At 42.9% G+C, this 16,213-nt stretch overlaps 1 protein-coding gene across 1 annotated transcript in view; it reads left to right on the top strand.

Moving 5' to 3' along the window:
• VWA8 (von Willebrand factor A domain containing 8) overlaps positions 1–16,213 on the top strand; it is a 292,087-nt gene that overhangs the window by 185,395 nt on the left and 90,479 nt on the right. Inside the window, exons 36-37 of the mRNA XM_066581651.1 lie at positions 2,387–2,582; positions 11,421–11,502. Coding sequence (XP_066437748.1) covers positions 2,387–2,582; positions 11,421–11,502 — 278 coding nt within the window. The remainder of the gene's footprint in view (positions 1–2,386; positions 2,583–11,420; positions 11,503–16,213) is intronic.

The following is a 16,213-nucleotide window of genomic DNA, read 5'->3' as shown; positions in this document are numbered from 1 at the left end:
TGCTTAGATGATGTGACCACTCAAAACAGAAGTAAGCACAGACTGGGTGGAATGAAACGGCGGGGCCTCGCAACATTTGATTAAGCCTTTTATTATTTTCTAAGCAACCATTGTGTCTTTAAAACAAAATATACCCGCCAGACAATTAATTTAACCTTTTGCAATCCAATTTTGGATTCAGGGTTTCCTAGGGGGCTCTCTCTTTCTGCCATTATACAATGGCGCCATCTGCTGGCTAGAGCCAGCACTGCAGTATGGGACATGCTGGAGAGGCCCCCGACAACAGAGCGGCCAGTAATCTACAGTATGAATACCCTGCCGGACATCTTCCAACATCGGAGCTGTACAGCCTTCAATCGGAATGTCTTTAGATGTCAGACAGTGGATTGGAAAGGGTTAAAGGGACCCTGCCATGTTCAAAATGCAGTTACAGAGCAAAAGGGACCTGAGCTACTGTAGCCCTTACCGTAACTCCCATAGAGATCAGTGGAAAGTGCTATGCACAAGTGCAGCCATCTCACTGTGATATAGTATATGCACTGTATACAGTATAGCAAATGGATATGCCATAAATGAGTAAGATAGAGATAGTCCTTCAATTACTTTATAGTCATATAGTAGCCAATACAAAATAATTTCCATTGTGTGCCAACACTAATTAGGAGGAGCAAACAGCTATTGCCATAGCTACATGAAAAGCCATCTAAGATTATTTTATACATACAGTAAAAGGCAAAGACTTGTTGTATTCTCATTTATTGTTATAGTAGCCCCACTTGTTCTTGCATTTACATGGAAAATAGTTTTATTTTAAAAGCATTTGTAATATCAGAGAGCTGTACAGAGTTTTTGCAAATGATCTTCCCGATTTGAAACAATCATAACTCACGTTATAAATCTAATACATAAATTTGATATTAATTGAAACGGAAACTCAAAAACTTTCATTTAGCAATACTAACTAAGAGTAAGACTGTCCTTGCTGCCCGTAGCAGCCAACAACATCATAGCTTTCATTTCTTAAGCTGCTGAGGTAAAATGAGAGCAGTGCTGTGATTGGGTGCTATGGGCAATAAGGACAGTCTTGCTGTTGGACAGTTTTGATGACTAAGGCCCAAAACGTTTTATTCTACCACTGGGAAATATGAGACAACTGCCAACAAAGACAGGGAGAGCGTTTTATGTCCTTGATTTTCACATCACCAACCTGTTAGTGTATAATGACATACCACATTTAAACCACGTTTTGAATAAGCCGGCCACCAGTAAGTGTGGTAATATTGGAGCATGTCTGTGCAAGCTTCACATGAATTCATTAGAAGTCCACCATCAGAGCAAACAGAGAATTTCTGCGAGAGTACAACCGATGGTTTCATGGAATCTTTAGTGATGAAGCCACCTTTTGGGCACAGTTAACATACATCATTTCATAATCTGGGGAAGGGTAAACCCACATGTCTACATGGAGCATATGCGCGCCTCCCACCCCCTCCCCATCCCAAATTCCCTAAAGGTGATTGTGTTTTTGTGCTAAACGTGCAGAAACAATCCCGGTCATTTCATACTTGGACAAGCTACAGATATGGCTTCTGCCGCAGTGGAAACAGGAAATCCCAGGTTTCATCTTCCAACAGGATGGGGTACTCCCCCATTCTCACAATGAAGTCAGAAATTAGCTTGATAGGTGACTACTAAACAGATGGATGGGCCGTCCAGGTTGTGACGATAGGGAAATTCTTCCTTGGCCTCCATGTTCCTTGTGCCTTGGGATGATTTTTTTCTCCTGGGGAATGTTTAAAGATAAGAGCCTACATGCAACCCTTACCACCCACCATGCATGATCTGCAAGTACACATTCCAGAAGCCATTGCATCAGTCAATCATGATACGCTATAACGTATATGGCAGGAAGTTGACCACAGGCTTGATATGTGTCAAGTCACAAAGGGAGCTCACTTTGAACACCTCTAATGTGGAAAACATTTTTGATGTTGTCCTACAAAACTTTTCCGTTGATAGATAGATATATAATGTATCTGGGAGTGAGTTATAGGGGTTTCACATCGGGAAAATAATTTGTAATAACCCTGTGTAATGAATTTGTAATACACATTTGCATTAAAAAAATGCCTATCCTAGGATGCCCCTCAACTACGGCCAGCATGCTTGATTTACTGTGGCCACAAAAATCCAGTGGTGCAAGTTCTATCTATAAATCTTATCATGCTTCTTGTAAATGGGGTTACTTCAGCTTTTATCAAAGCTCTGACCAGTGTATGATATTCTTATTGCTACAACTAATTTTGCACATGTCTAATGAAAACCATTACCTTATTATGCTACTTTACATGGTGGGAATAGTAAAACCTGTCTTTGTTTATTTTAGTCTCCTAGTGAAGTTTACAGCTGGAAGAGAAACAATCCTCTGGGCAAACAATCAGGTTCTCCCAGTGATCAGTTTTTTCAGCCAACCAAATTTGCAAATATAAAGAGAACCAATGTTGTGAATTTATTAGCGGCTAACCAAGTGGTCAGAGCTGTGTCTTCTGCAGATGTGCCTCTAAAAGAAATCTATCCCAAGGGTAAGGCTGTCAATATTTCCAATAGTCTTGACTGTTTATTAGGTATACTTGTCTGCAGTGCAACAAAAAGACTGAAGAGGTTATATGATACTGTGAAAAGTTTAATGGACACGTTAAAGAAACCTTCCACTGTAATGTAATATGCAGCTAATGATATCAAAGATCATCGGAATGACCTCTTCTTGACATTTTTAATAATCCCCAAAGTAAGCTCTAGGTTCCGACTGCTCAGGTGATTAGCGCCTTTTTACTCCCAACAACACCTCACATACATTTACCATAAATTACCAAAATTGGTCGCATTCAACTCACAAAGTTAGCGTGGTGTATGGAGGGGAGATGGGGGTGGTCTGGTTCAAGGTGGCTACATTTTCAGACTCATGGTATCCTTTGTTATTCTGTGGTCTTACTTTACAGTGCCTCAGAACTGATTACCTTTTGGTGTCCCCCCACACTGTTCTCAGATGTGTCCTATCCCCTATTCCCTACCCCCCTGTTCCTTCCACTTAATCCCCCACCCCCTTCTCTTGTTTCCCCTCCTCTATCTTTGAGTTATGTTTCTCCCATCAGTGTGCACAAACTACTGTTCTACTCATAGCCATAACATGTATGCATGTTTGACTTTTATTGTACTGTTAACTCAGGGGAAAAAAAGTAAGCTCTGGGTTCATATTGCTGAAAACTTTTGTCCTTGATCTCTGGCCATACTTCCATGAATGTGGATTTTCTTCCATGCATCATATATTTCCCATGTCTTAATGTATATGACCCACTAGCTATTTTGTGTTCCCTTAGGACCAACAACTATCTATCTCATTGACTCCAAAAGTCCACTACTCTAAATCACAAATAGTCTTTTGTTACCTGCAGCACTTCTCGTAAAAAATAAATCTTTATTGGAATATATCCTCAAAACAGTAAAAACGCTCACATGTGCGAAAAGGCACCTTAGCGTTTCAAGAAAATAAAAAAAGCCTTAATCTTCAGGGAGGGAAGGGGCAGTTCATGAGAGTGCTGGGAACAACCACAGCCAGAGATTAAAATGTAACAGAACCTACAATCAAGTACGAGGCTTTCTAAATGCATGAGAAGGAAAATGCAATGCAAAAAAATAGATAAGTGCATAATTTTTCTGCTGGGACTCAGTAAAATATGTGTGTATTGGTTTTCATACACAAGCAGTCAAGGATGTAGATGCCATATACTATCAGCAGAACTGAATGATTCAGTTGTTAATGGTCACACAGAAAAATTGATTAGCTGCCTGCTCTCGGCTTGCTGTTCTGCTCCTGTTATCAGTATGAGTGTTATAGTGGTGTAATATGATCTTACAATGATAGCCCCCATAGTGAAGACAAGACCCTGAGTCTAAATAGGAAGCTCCAGTATAGGTAAAAATCAGTGGTGGAGCCGTAGTGCTTAACTAGTGCTGCAATCTCTTAATTCTAAGGATTGGGGGGGTTGCAACAATCTGAGCACCCCTTTTAAGTATAATTCTTTTTGCATGGAAAAAAAACTTATGGGCTGTCTTTACTTGAAAATGTCACAAGTCTAGGTCCAGTCTGTAACTGATAAAACTATGGGGATGTTGCACATATGAAATGAGGCTTGCTTTTATAAACCTGTATGGTGATTTAGTAATGAAAACGGACCACAGGACAGAGATGAGCTGGGGTGATATGATCCTCAATTCAACTGTTCTTAATTTACACTGTCAGGCTGAGCTAATCCCGGATGAGTACGTGACAAGCGTCTGATAGCTTCATCAGAGATCAGAAAAGCTTGTCGTGCTGAAGGAGCTCATCTCATCTCATCACTCATAAAGCTGGGGTGTACTGAGCACTCATTTTCATCACTCGCAGAAGTGAGTCCCACAAATAAAGATGTCATAGTGGCTATGGTATCAGTTTGTACCTTTCAGTATTTACTATGTCTGTGCTGACCCTTCCTCCACTGTGTTATTTAACCCCTCCAGCAGTCATGTTAAAATTGAAAAATCGTCCTGAAATTATCACTTTCTGTGTAGACTTTGAATTTATGTCTCATGTAAATATATTTGGTGCAGAACTCAGTTGACTGAAATGCATTTTTAAGCCCTTAGTGACATAACTAATTTTAGCCTTAAAGGGGTTGTCCCGCGCCGAAACGGGGTTTGTTTTTTTTCAACCCCCCCCCCCCCCCCCCGTTCGGCGCGAGACAACCCCGATGCAGGGGTTAAAAAAGAACACCGGACAGCGCTTACCTGAATCCCCGCGCTCCGGTGACTTCTTACTTACCTGCTGAAGATGGCCGCCGGCATCTTCTCCCTCGGTGGACCGCAGGGCTTCTGTGCGGTCCATTGCCGATTCCAGCCTCCTGATTGGCTGGAATCGGCATGTGACGGGGCGGAGCTACACGGAGCCCCATTGAGAAAAGAAGAAGACCCGGACTGCGCAAGCGCGTCTAATTTGGCCATTAGACGGCGAAAACCATGGAGACGAGGACGCCAGCAACGGAACAGGTAAGTGAATAACTTTTGATAACTTCTGTATGGCTCATAATTAATGCACAATGTACATTACAAAGTGCATTAATATGGCCATACAGAAGTGTATAACCCCACTTGCTGCCGTGGGACAACCCCTTTAAGAGCAGTAAATCATTTGCCCTTTTGTGTTACAGTGATTATACCTTTTTTAATTTTTTTTTGTCAGTGTACCTATAGGAGATGTGGTATGTTGCGGGTTGAGTTCTTTTTTTAAATCATTTTTATTGAAATTATTCAATTTCATGAATTAGTCAGCTTTTTTTTTTTAATTCATATTCCTCTTTCCAGGGATATAACCTCTCTTATCTTTGCAACAAAATCTCCTGCTGTTGAGGGATACAGGCTGCATCCAACAGACAGTAATCAGCTTCTGTGCCTGATACAAAAGAGTGTGCCCATCAACAATACCCAATATACAAATTCTGGGATTAAAATCAATGTCGACAAGACATTATTTTTTTTAATTACATCTAGTACCCCATTCCAAAATTCATACAATTTTACACAATCCCAGCCCCTAATACTCATGTTAAAAAACTTTATTGGAGTACAATAAACTCCAAGCACTAAATATAATTGTGATACTTGTTGACTTTCAGATAGAGATATCATTGGAATCATGCTCAACACTGCTGCACATTTATTTTTGATAAAATGGCCTAAATCTTTTTCCCATTTTTCTTTTATTAGAAAATGCTATAAATAATAAGAAAGCATCTGTCTATATAAACAAGATATTACACCCTTCATAGCTCCAGAACACCCAACAGATGCAGACTAGAGATGAGCGAGCACCCAAATGCTCGGGTCCGCGTTATTCGAGTCGAGCTTTTCGTAAAATTCGAGAGCTCTACTCGAGTAACGAACCCCATTGACTACAATGGGAGACTCGAGCATTTTTGTATGTGGGCCGCCGGGTCCCGAGCTTTTTTGGGGGGGGGGGTCTCTCTCTCTCTCTCGGTCTCCTCTCTCTCTCGGTCTTCTCTCTCCCTCTCTCTCTCTCCCTCTCTCCCTCTCTCCCCAGCCAGCCAGCCCAAAAATTTGCAGTTGATGTGCGCGCTGCGTCGCGGAGGGGCCAAAACAGGCACGTCACAGTGGGGAGGAGCCAAAAACTTGGGTGGGGTTTGAGTAACGAGCACCATCGAGTATGCTAATACTCGAATGAGCATCAAGCTCGGCAGAGTATGTTCGCTCAACTCTAATGCAGACGTTTTATCAGAACAGTTCTCGGTATGGCACCAAGCTGCGGTAGTTTAGCAAGAACACTGTGAGCCCTTTCCAAAGCAATGAAAGCTGACAAAGTATCTTCCCCAACAACTGGTTTTAGCCATCCCTCAAAAAATTATCTCTCATATAATCCTTCCACCTTTTCTGGAACCCCCAACAGTTTCAAATAATTTCTCCTTAGTTCATTTTCCAGATCATCTAATTTATATTGCAAAGTACAGATAGACTGCTCACATTTATTAATTGTTTCCTGCATAGGAACATTTTTTTCTTTCTTTTCATTAATACGTGTCTCTACTTTGGACAATCTTTCAGTAACTTTCTGCAAATCATGTTTTATAAATCCATCATCTTTCGGATGTATCATGTTGCGTATCCACACCACTAGCTTGTGTTGAAATAGTCTGGATAATAATGTTTGCAGAGGCAGATGAAGCATACAAAACAGGGCCATGCTTACCCTTCTCAATTACGGAGTGAGATAAAGAATTAAAAGTGCCATCAGAGGAGGCAAATACAATTGCAGATATTTCATGAGCATTTCTTACTGTGGTTGTAGGAGTTAAATGAGCATTGAGGCATTTCTCAGTAAAGCGATCAGAATGGGCAAGGTGTTATGTGCATTCTGCTAAATGTTCACTATTGCCTCCAATATTACAAGGGCAGCCTCACGGTGCAAATTATTCATAGTAGTGTTTGCAGAAACCTGTGCATGAGCGCCATCATGAAGAGCTGGCTTCTTTACTCTTCGTCATCGCAACCAGGTTAAACAATAGACAAGCCTCACAGCAAACCAGCCTCAGCTATTACTGCCTCTCTGCTTTTTTGCTCACCAGCAACAGGAACCATAATGCAGCGCAACTAAAGGCCCAGGGACCAGAAAAGCTGACCGCACAGCAAAGTTATAAACAGTGGAATAAACCAAGCTAGCATAACACGTGGGACCTCTCCCGGTGTGTCTCTGCTGCTCACATCACACTTTAGGCCACATCCCTAAAAATGGGTTGACTTCTAGCTTTTATACAAATCAATTTTGGGTACTCATAATGTACTGAATAATCTTTTTTAATTTTATTTGCTGGGGCAATGGAAAAAAAGCCATTTCACCATTGATATACCCAAACGGATATCCTCACCATTTGCATTGGCTTCCAGGCAGATAAAGGAGGGTGTGCGAGTCTTTCATACTTCCAAAATATTGCAGAAAAAAATCCAGCAACACCTGAACTATAAAAAATCAGATTTATTTTTTCTTTTAAAATCTGAGTAAACCCCTTTGAGCTTGGTGCGTTGAAGCATCTTTTTTTTACATGCCAAGCAGAATATAATTGAAGAGGGAAATGTAGATTTGTATTTTAGGTACTGCTGGATTTACTTTACAATATTATGTAATGGGTGTATTCTGTCCCCATATAAGGCATTGCAAATTAATACTAATTGTCTAAATTTGAGTATTAACTAACTTTTGCTTTGCGTAACCAGTCATAAAACACATACAGTATATATGTATATATATGTGTGGTGCGTGTATATGTACATACACACGCACACACTTTGTGCTATGATAAAGTATTGTCCAAGGATAGGAGAATGCATCTGTAGACTGGAGGACGAAGGGTGTCCTGGGTCACAGACTACCGCCACACTGTCAGGCTTACCATTCAGCCAGAGGCCCTTCCCCCTCTAGTTTAGAGATGCATTCTAACATGCTAGGTTGGATTTTCACAGGCTGCAGAATTGCTTTAGATTCACTGGCAGATTTTCTTATTTTCAGGTACTGCCACAGCATCAATATTTAGCCAAGTCACAACTTACACCCTAATTGGTTTTTCCATGGTCAGATCAAATGTAGGTTTGCTATATAAACCAAAAGTGCTATAGCTTAAGGACAGACGACCAAACGTTTTCCTTGGAAATTATTATTAAGAGATGAGCGAGCACCCAAATGCTCGGGTCCATGTATTCGAGTCCATCTTTTCGTAAAATTCGAGAGCTCTACTCGAGTAACGAACCCCATTGACTACAATGGGTGACTCGAGCATTTTTGTATGTGGGACGCCAGATCCTGAGCTTTTTTTTTTCTTGGTCTCTCTCTCTCTCCCTCTCCCTTTCCCTCTCTCTCCCTCTTCACCCTCACCCTCTCCTGCCAGACAAAAAATTTGCCATTGACGCGTGCTACGTCGCGGCGTTGAGGGGCCAAAACAGGCACGTCACAGTGGGAAGGAGCCAAAAACGGGGGCGGGGTCAAACACGGCTTGATGGTGGTTCGAGTAACGAGCACCATCGAGTACGCGAATACTCGAACGAGCATCAAGCTCGGCAGAGTATGTTCGCTCAACTCTATTATTAATACAGAATTTATGGTTCTCTCAGTTATGGCAAATTTCCAAATCCTAAAGCAGCAAACCTTCTATACATCATCACACAATGTGTTGTTTTATGTTCTTACCATAGAATACGACATTTGCGACATAAGACTCGTGTTGTTCAACATTTGGACTCATTAGTCCCTTATATCCTCGGATATTTCTTTCTGCAGAGTCATAAACACTTGCTGTAGCTAAGAATAAAGGCCAGACGTTGTATGTTCTGTGATTCTGTATATTAGCGGCTGTGTCCTTGCACTTATTTTGTCAACCATATATGATGAGGCTTACGATGGATGCAAGTCTTCATTTAGAGATAGGATGGGAAATTTTTCAAAACCATTACAAAAGCCTAGTGGAGGGGTTATCTTCTGTAGGAAACTCCCCCTCATCTCTTTTGCTCTAGTTCTGATATATATTTCATTGGAAACCCCATTGACAGTATATCAGAGTAGCAAGTTGTTTCAGCGTTTAACACTATTGCCACGTTGTATGTAATGAGAGCCTCTCACATTGAACATGGTGTCGGACTTACAGGCAGCATGTTTTAGAGCAGATTGCTATATAGTTCTGTGGAAAAAGATTCAGCTTAACTAGAAATTAATTCATTTAATTACTATCTGTACTTAGGGGTCCAGTGGGTGGTGGTGTCAGTAGTAATTGGCGGCCTTCTCCATAATCAGTACACTTCTTTATAACCAGTCACATCATAGGACCGCCCACTGGACACCTAAACTCAGGATGAGCAGAGCTATAAATGAATAAAACACAGGTTTTACTGAGACTTTCTCCATAAATCTATATATCAACCTGCTCCGCTCCTCCTGTTTTACAACACGCCGTCTGCTGATTGGACTGCACTCATTGTGACAGGTTACGTCGTGCAAAAAATCTCTGTACTATGTGATGCACCATATAATAATACGGGTTCTTATTTTATCCGTTTGTAGCCCGCAGATGAAAAAAATGCTAGTGTGCCGGAGGCCTAATCGTATATGGAGAAACAGTCCGTGTGCAGCGTTGTAGCTTCATGATCAGAATCGGGTTATTGAAACAAGAATCCAGTGTCATTTAGCGTTTCTTAATTTAGCATTTTCATGAACAGTGTGAATGTGCGGTGACAAATCCATTTCACATAGTGTGTGTGAAGAATGCGAGAAGCAGGAGGCATATTATTTTTGGTTGTGTGACTCATTTACTAACTGTGAAGCAGCTTATGCTGCAAAGACATTATTCCTTATAACACATGCAAGCAGTTTATTTATGGTGTGGTGAAAAAAAATACACAAAAGTTTTCCTGCTTTGGTTTGCCATATTGTATCTACGATTAAGTCTTATTACAAAAGGTAATTTTGGAGATGACATAAGGCATTTTCACTGACTTGGCCAATCTCTTTCCAGTCTTTATATAGACTGTTTACTGTATCCCTGATGACACCTCATCAGGTAGAAAAGCATTGGGTCTGGAATTCTTAGTTTTTTAACCCATTTATTTCATTCTGGGACGTATTTCACCATCAGCCCCTAATCTAGGGCTGCGGTACTTTCTACCCTCTCTCCCACAAGTGTTTCCACCTCTATCCCCACGGCATAAAGTTTGTATCTATGTTTGTTTGCCCCTATTTGTGATACATTACTGAATCTACGGATTTTTATATTTTAATATTTACAATAAAGTTTGGCTACATGTGCAAAAGCCCCTTTATCGAACATGAGTACATCTGTCCAGGCATAGGGATGCATGTATGCTGTGGTTGCAAGAGAAACTAAATATCTGCTGCATGGCAATGATAAGGGCAAAAAAATATATACGTCTCACATGTTGCTAGCACTTCCACTCTAGTGGCAGATAAAGAGAAAGATGGCTGCCGCTCCCCAGCGGTGGAATAAGGATTCCTTTACTTTTTCCTTTGGACAATAATGTTTTCTCGAATATCGTGTGTACAAAGTGGTACATTTTAAATTGCTAAAATGAAACATAAGCTGCTCGGTTGCTAAATTTGCTGCACCTTGGGGTTTGCCGATTGACACATTTCCAAATATATCTCGCGTTTCATGGACAATTAGTCTCAACCTCAATTTCAGGAAGTAATTACTTTGTAATGTCTACTGAGCTATATTCCATTTGACAGCCAGGAGTGTCAGCAACCAACAATATTTTAAAAATAAAGTAGAGTTCTCTTTTTATGTACTTTTAGGGTTCGTGGTTCAATAAAAATCCTGCATCTATAAACTCAAATAAGTTAAATGTTCTTATAATTTGGCCTAGTGTCATTGTGGGAATATGTTTTCTATGTTCCATTTCATTACATTGCCATTAACAAACACGAGTCATATTATGGTCCCATGAATGACAGTGGCTGAAGAATCTTCATCTGTGGCTGCATAGCTGCTTCATAACTACAGACCGATCACTCTGAAATCTATCATTTATATAAGAGGAGAGGACATATAACATTGATTATATTAAAAAGTAGCATGCAGAGTCTTCCTTTTTCTGTGATGTGAAGTAGTCATTGATAGTGCATCAAGAAAGCTCAAAGATCCTATTGCACTTGTATAACTTTACATCCACATTAATTGCTTTTTTTTACTTGATAAGATTTCTTTTTGCTGAAAAATAGTTTGTATTTTGTATTAGTGAGGTCAAAATGTTTAATAACTTGCAATAGTGAATTTCTATAGGTCTTAATTTAAACATTCTGTTTTCCATTGTAGATACTCTTCCTCCAAATGCATCTTCATACTTAGAAGTTACAGATCTCAATTCAAAGAAACTCAAGTATATTCCAGTTCCAAGGTAAGGTACCTATATCTCTTCTGGTGTGTCAGTAGATATCAGAAAGACAGAAAATGACATACTATGCAGAGTACACAGTGTACTTATTATGTATGCAAAGCAAACACAATCAGTACACGGTTATCTTAATTTCGTCTTTTGCACGAAATTCATTGAAATGGAACCAATTTGTTCAGTCTCTAGGCGACTGAACGATGGATTTTCTGCAGGCTAAGATTCGTTATTCAAGCAGCAAGTGCACAATACCTGCGTTTACATGTAACCACTATAGCTCATTTTCAGCCATTCGGACGATTTTTGAGCAATAATTGTTGCATGTAAAAGAGCCTTAAGCTGAGTATGCAGACACAGCTTTGCTGTTGAGATTGCCACAAGATAAGGAGTCATTATTGGTCATATCATTATTGGTAGAGAAGAGTTAATGACAGCTTTGTTATACAACTGTAGGTCTGTATAAGGCAGGATAGTAACACTATATATTATGCACACAGCCAAGGCTATGTATGCATCTTTTCTCTCATTTGCTGGTCTCTAGGGAGGGGGCTGTACTCCAACACTTACCAGACTCTGTAATAGTGTATGACAATTTTCAGGCAAATATACGTTGCGTAAAAACGTGGAACCGTGAAAAATTAAAAATGCGCGACCAAAATACGTGCCGACGCATATACGTTGGGCAAGGAGATGGTTGTGGAACTATATTTTGGCCAATATACACCGGCGGGTCCCATAGACCTATGGGAGCAGGGGAAAAAAGGGAGGGGGGAAGCATTTTGCAGCGGCCGATGCTGCGAAAAACTTACAGGTGCCTCCATATTGGTATTAGAAGTCAATTCAGAGGATTTAAGCCGAGTGAGGATTTTCTGGCGTGCAGGACTGTAGTCTGTAGTATAAGCAATAGGCAATCCATCTGGTGCAAAAAAAAAAAAAAAATCAACATCAGGTTTGTGGCGATCTAATTTCCAGCACCACCATCAATTGGCAGTTTGAAGGGGCTGTGATGCTCGGACTAGCACTGCAACCACCTCTTCGGCCTGTGACTTTATGTTCATTGGTCACATGGTCCGTCTGCAGCTCAGTCCCCATTCCGGTGATTAGCATTGAGCTGCATTACCAAACACCACCGCTATACAGTATACAGTGCTGTTCCAGGTATGGAATGAAAAGGGCGCAGCACTTGCATCTAATTGGTTGTAGTGCCGGAAGTTGAAACCCCATTGATTCAATATTGATGATCTATTGTAAGAACTGGTCATCAATATTTAAGTCCTGAAAAACCACTGTATCTGTTAATTTTTTGGGGTTTGTGTTTTTAAGATTTATTTTAGCTTTAAGGGGCAAAAAGAAATGATTACCATATATACTAGAGTATAAGCCGAGTTTTTCAGCACATTTTTTTAGGCTGAAAACCCCCTTTCGGCTTATACTCGAGTGAGGTAAAAAAAAAAAACAACAACAAACCTGCAATACTCACCTCCCAGCCTGCGTCTGTGTCCCCGACACGATGGTCTCCCCGGCAGTGTGGCAAGCTGCTTGAGACTAAATACAAACAGAATAAAAACAGCAGGTGACACTTTTCTTACATGTCTACGTAAGTACTGTGTTTTCCTGAAAATAAGACACTGTCTTATATTCATTTTTGCCCCAAAAGAGGCACAGTGCCTTATTTTCGTGGAGGTCTTATACTCACCTATCCCACAGTGTCTGGGTCCCTCCCACTGGCCTCTGGCGCTGCAGCAGGCTGCCGTGTCCTCAGCGTTGACACAGCACTGTCTTCCTGGTGACGGGGCTTTGAATACCTCGCATCCAGCAAACGAGTGCTGTGATTGGATCACGAGTGCCACTGGCTCAGCCAATCAGAGCCGGCGCTCGATGAACCAATCACAGCCATTCAGTGATGTCATTCCAGTAATATATTTTTTATTATATATTTGTGAAGTAATTTGTCGGAAACATACATTTCCCCATGACATCATGACAGCATACGCTGGAGGTTGCTCACCTGCTGACCTGAAGGGACAGGAAGAGGCAGAGTATAAAAAGAACCTCCCCTCCACCAACACCAGTGTTTTTCCTGTCCCTTCAGGACAGCAACGGCAGAGCTCCAGCGACGCTGTCCCATGCCGGAGGAGAACTTACCGGCGAAGCGGCGGCGTTTTTCTTCGGGCAGCCCCGGCAACCCCAGTGGGAAGGACCCCATCTGGGCGCTTTCCGGGGACTGCGTGGGCCGGGGTCCAAGTACGGGCTGCCGGCACCACTGCGGCCGCCATTTCAGGCGGCGGCCGCCATCTCCGGGTCCAGGGCCGACAGGAGCGCTCCAGGGCGGCGGAATACAGCGCGGTGACATCAGACGCTCCGCAAAGGGGGCGTGGCCTGCGAAGGGGCGTGGCCTGGCGCGGCCGGCGCCGAGTTTAAAAATCTGCTGCCCCTGCATCAGCTGGTGGTGTTTCCCCACACTAAGGAACGATCCTAAGTACAGGAAGCGTTCCTGCAAGACGCAAGATGTCGGCCAGAGAGGACCCAGAGACCCTCCAAACTGTAAGTGGTCCGGTGGACCAACCTACACCTGCACTACATACACTTCCCGACTAACAGAGTTTCCCTTGTCTTACAGGACAGGGATACTCAAAAACCGAGGGAGGCTAGACGAAGGAGTAAAAAATGTCCAGTATGTCTAACCAAACTCGACGACTCCTGCACAAAAACGTTATGTGCTACCTGTTCCGCAAAAGTTATGCAGGAGGAAAAAACTTCCCTTATGGCCGAAATTCGGTCAGTCGTCCGGGAAGAAGTGCAGTCCTCCCTCTCGGACCTCCAACCTGGGCCTTCCGGGGTTACACGCAGGTCGGTTCCGGCAGTGTCTGAGTCCGACTCCGACATAGCGGAAAATATGGATTTTGACGGGGAAGTGACGCAGGAGGACAAAAAATATCTTTTCTCTACCTCAGACATGGATCAACTGCTAAAAGCTGTACGCAGAACCATGCAGGTGGAGGAAGACGTGCAGCAACCCCGCACAGTCCAGGAGGATATGTTCGCGGGGTTACTCCCGCAACGGAAATCTTCATTCCCCGTAAACGCCACGCTCAAGCAGCTGATTCTAAATGAGTGGGAGGGCGTGGATCAGGCTCTGCTAATTCCTAGGGAATTCAAAGAACGCCTTCTATTTCCGGGAGATGAGGTGTCCTTTTTGGACAAGATACCAAAAGTCGATGCGGCAATTGCCATGGTATCCAGAAAGTCCGGATTACCCTTTGAGGATACGTCCCACTTAAAGGACCCGTTGGACCATAAGGTGGACACAACCATGCGTAAAGCCTGGTCTACCTCCGGTCTGATCATGAAATCCAACATCGCGGCCACTTCCGTGGCTCGTTCCATGGCAATCTGGTTGGACCAATTCGCAGCCCTAGTCGACCAAAAAGCCCCTAGGGAGGAGTTCGCAAGTGACATCCCTCTGCTACGGATGGCAACAGGGTTTCTGGCGGATGCTTCAATGGAAACAGTCCGCTTCGGAGCCCGCATGGCAGCACTATCGAACACCGCCAGAAGGGCAGTGTGGGTAAAAGAGTGGTCGGGGGACTCGGCTTCCAAAAATAGGCTATGTACCCTACCGTTCCGGGGCGGGCGCATATTTGGACCAGACCTGGATCGTCTGCTGGAGAAAGCAGCTGACAAGAGTCACGGACTGCCTGCCACCAGACCACCCAAGAGACCCTTCACTCCTCATCCCTCGTCCACGTACGCTGGGAAGGGGAAGACCGGAAGATGGTCTTATCCGAAGGGCGGAAGGGGTAAGACTTTAACTTTTGTCCCTCAGCCCATACTTTCGGGCCCGGTAGGGGGTAGACTGGCTCGCTGTTCCAATAGCTGGCGTAGTATTACAACTAACGAGTGGGTACTGCACCTAGTGGCGGAGGGGTACAGGATCGAGCTACTATCCCGCCCCCCGGACAGATTTATGATAACCCCAACCCAGTCTCTAGGCCTAGAACAGGCTCTGTTGGAGGGCGTACGGAACCTGCAGGGTCCCGGCGCGGTTATCCCGGTCCCCAAGAAGGAACAGGGAAAAGGTTTCTATTCCCCCCTCTTTCTGGTTCCCAAACCAGATGGCTCCCACCGCACCATTATCAATCTCAAACAACTGAATAGATTCATTGAATATAGGAAATTCAAAATGGAAACCATTAGAACTGCAACTCCTCTAATTGCCAGAGATAACGTAATGGCTACAATAGACCTTAAGGATGCCTATTTTCACATCCCTATTTACGCCAACTCACAAAAGTTCCTGAGGTTTGCGCTGGGGGTGGAGGGGGAAATCTGCCACTTTCAGTTCGTCTGCCTCCCATTTGGAATCTCCTCGGCTCCGCGAATTTTTTCCAAGGTCGTGATAGAAATGGTGGCCTTCTTACGAAATCAGGGTGTCATGATCATCCCCTACTTGGACGACTTCCTATTGGTGGCAGATTCCCCGTCTACTCTGAGATCACACTTGGAGTCCACATTGCAATTATTTAAGGAGCTTGGCTGGATTATTAACGAGTCAAAATCCAACATGGAGCCAGAAACCAGGAAGAAATTCCTGGGTGTCATCCTGGATTCCAGTCTACAAAATTCGTCCCTTCCTCCCCTAAGAAAACATCTTATCATAGAGGAATGTTCCAACCTCTATAAAAAACATAGGGTAACGATAAGAGACGCAATGCGG

Source organism: Eleutherodactylus coqui, chromosome 1, assembly GCF_035609145.1.
Source record: "Eleutherodactylus coqui strain aEleCoq1 chromosome 1, aEleCoq1.hap1, whole genome shotgun sequence".
NCBI lineage: Eukaryota > Metazoa > Chordata > Amphibia > Anura > Eleutherodactylidae > Eleutherodactylus > Eleutherodactylus coqui.
This window is presented reverse-complemented; position numbering and strand designations above follow the sequence as displayed.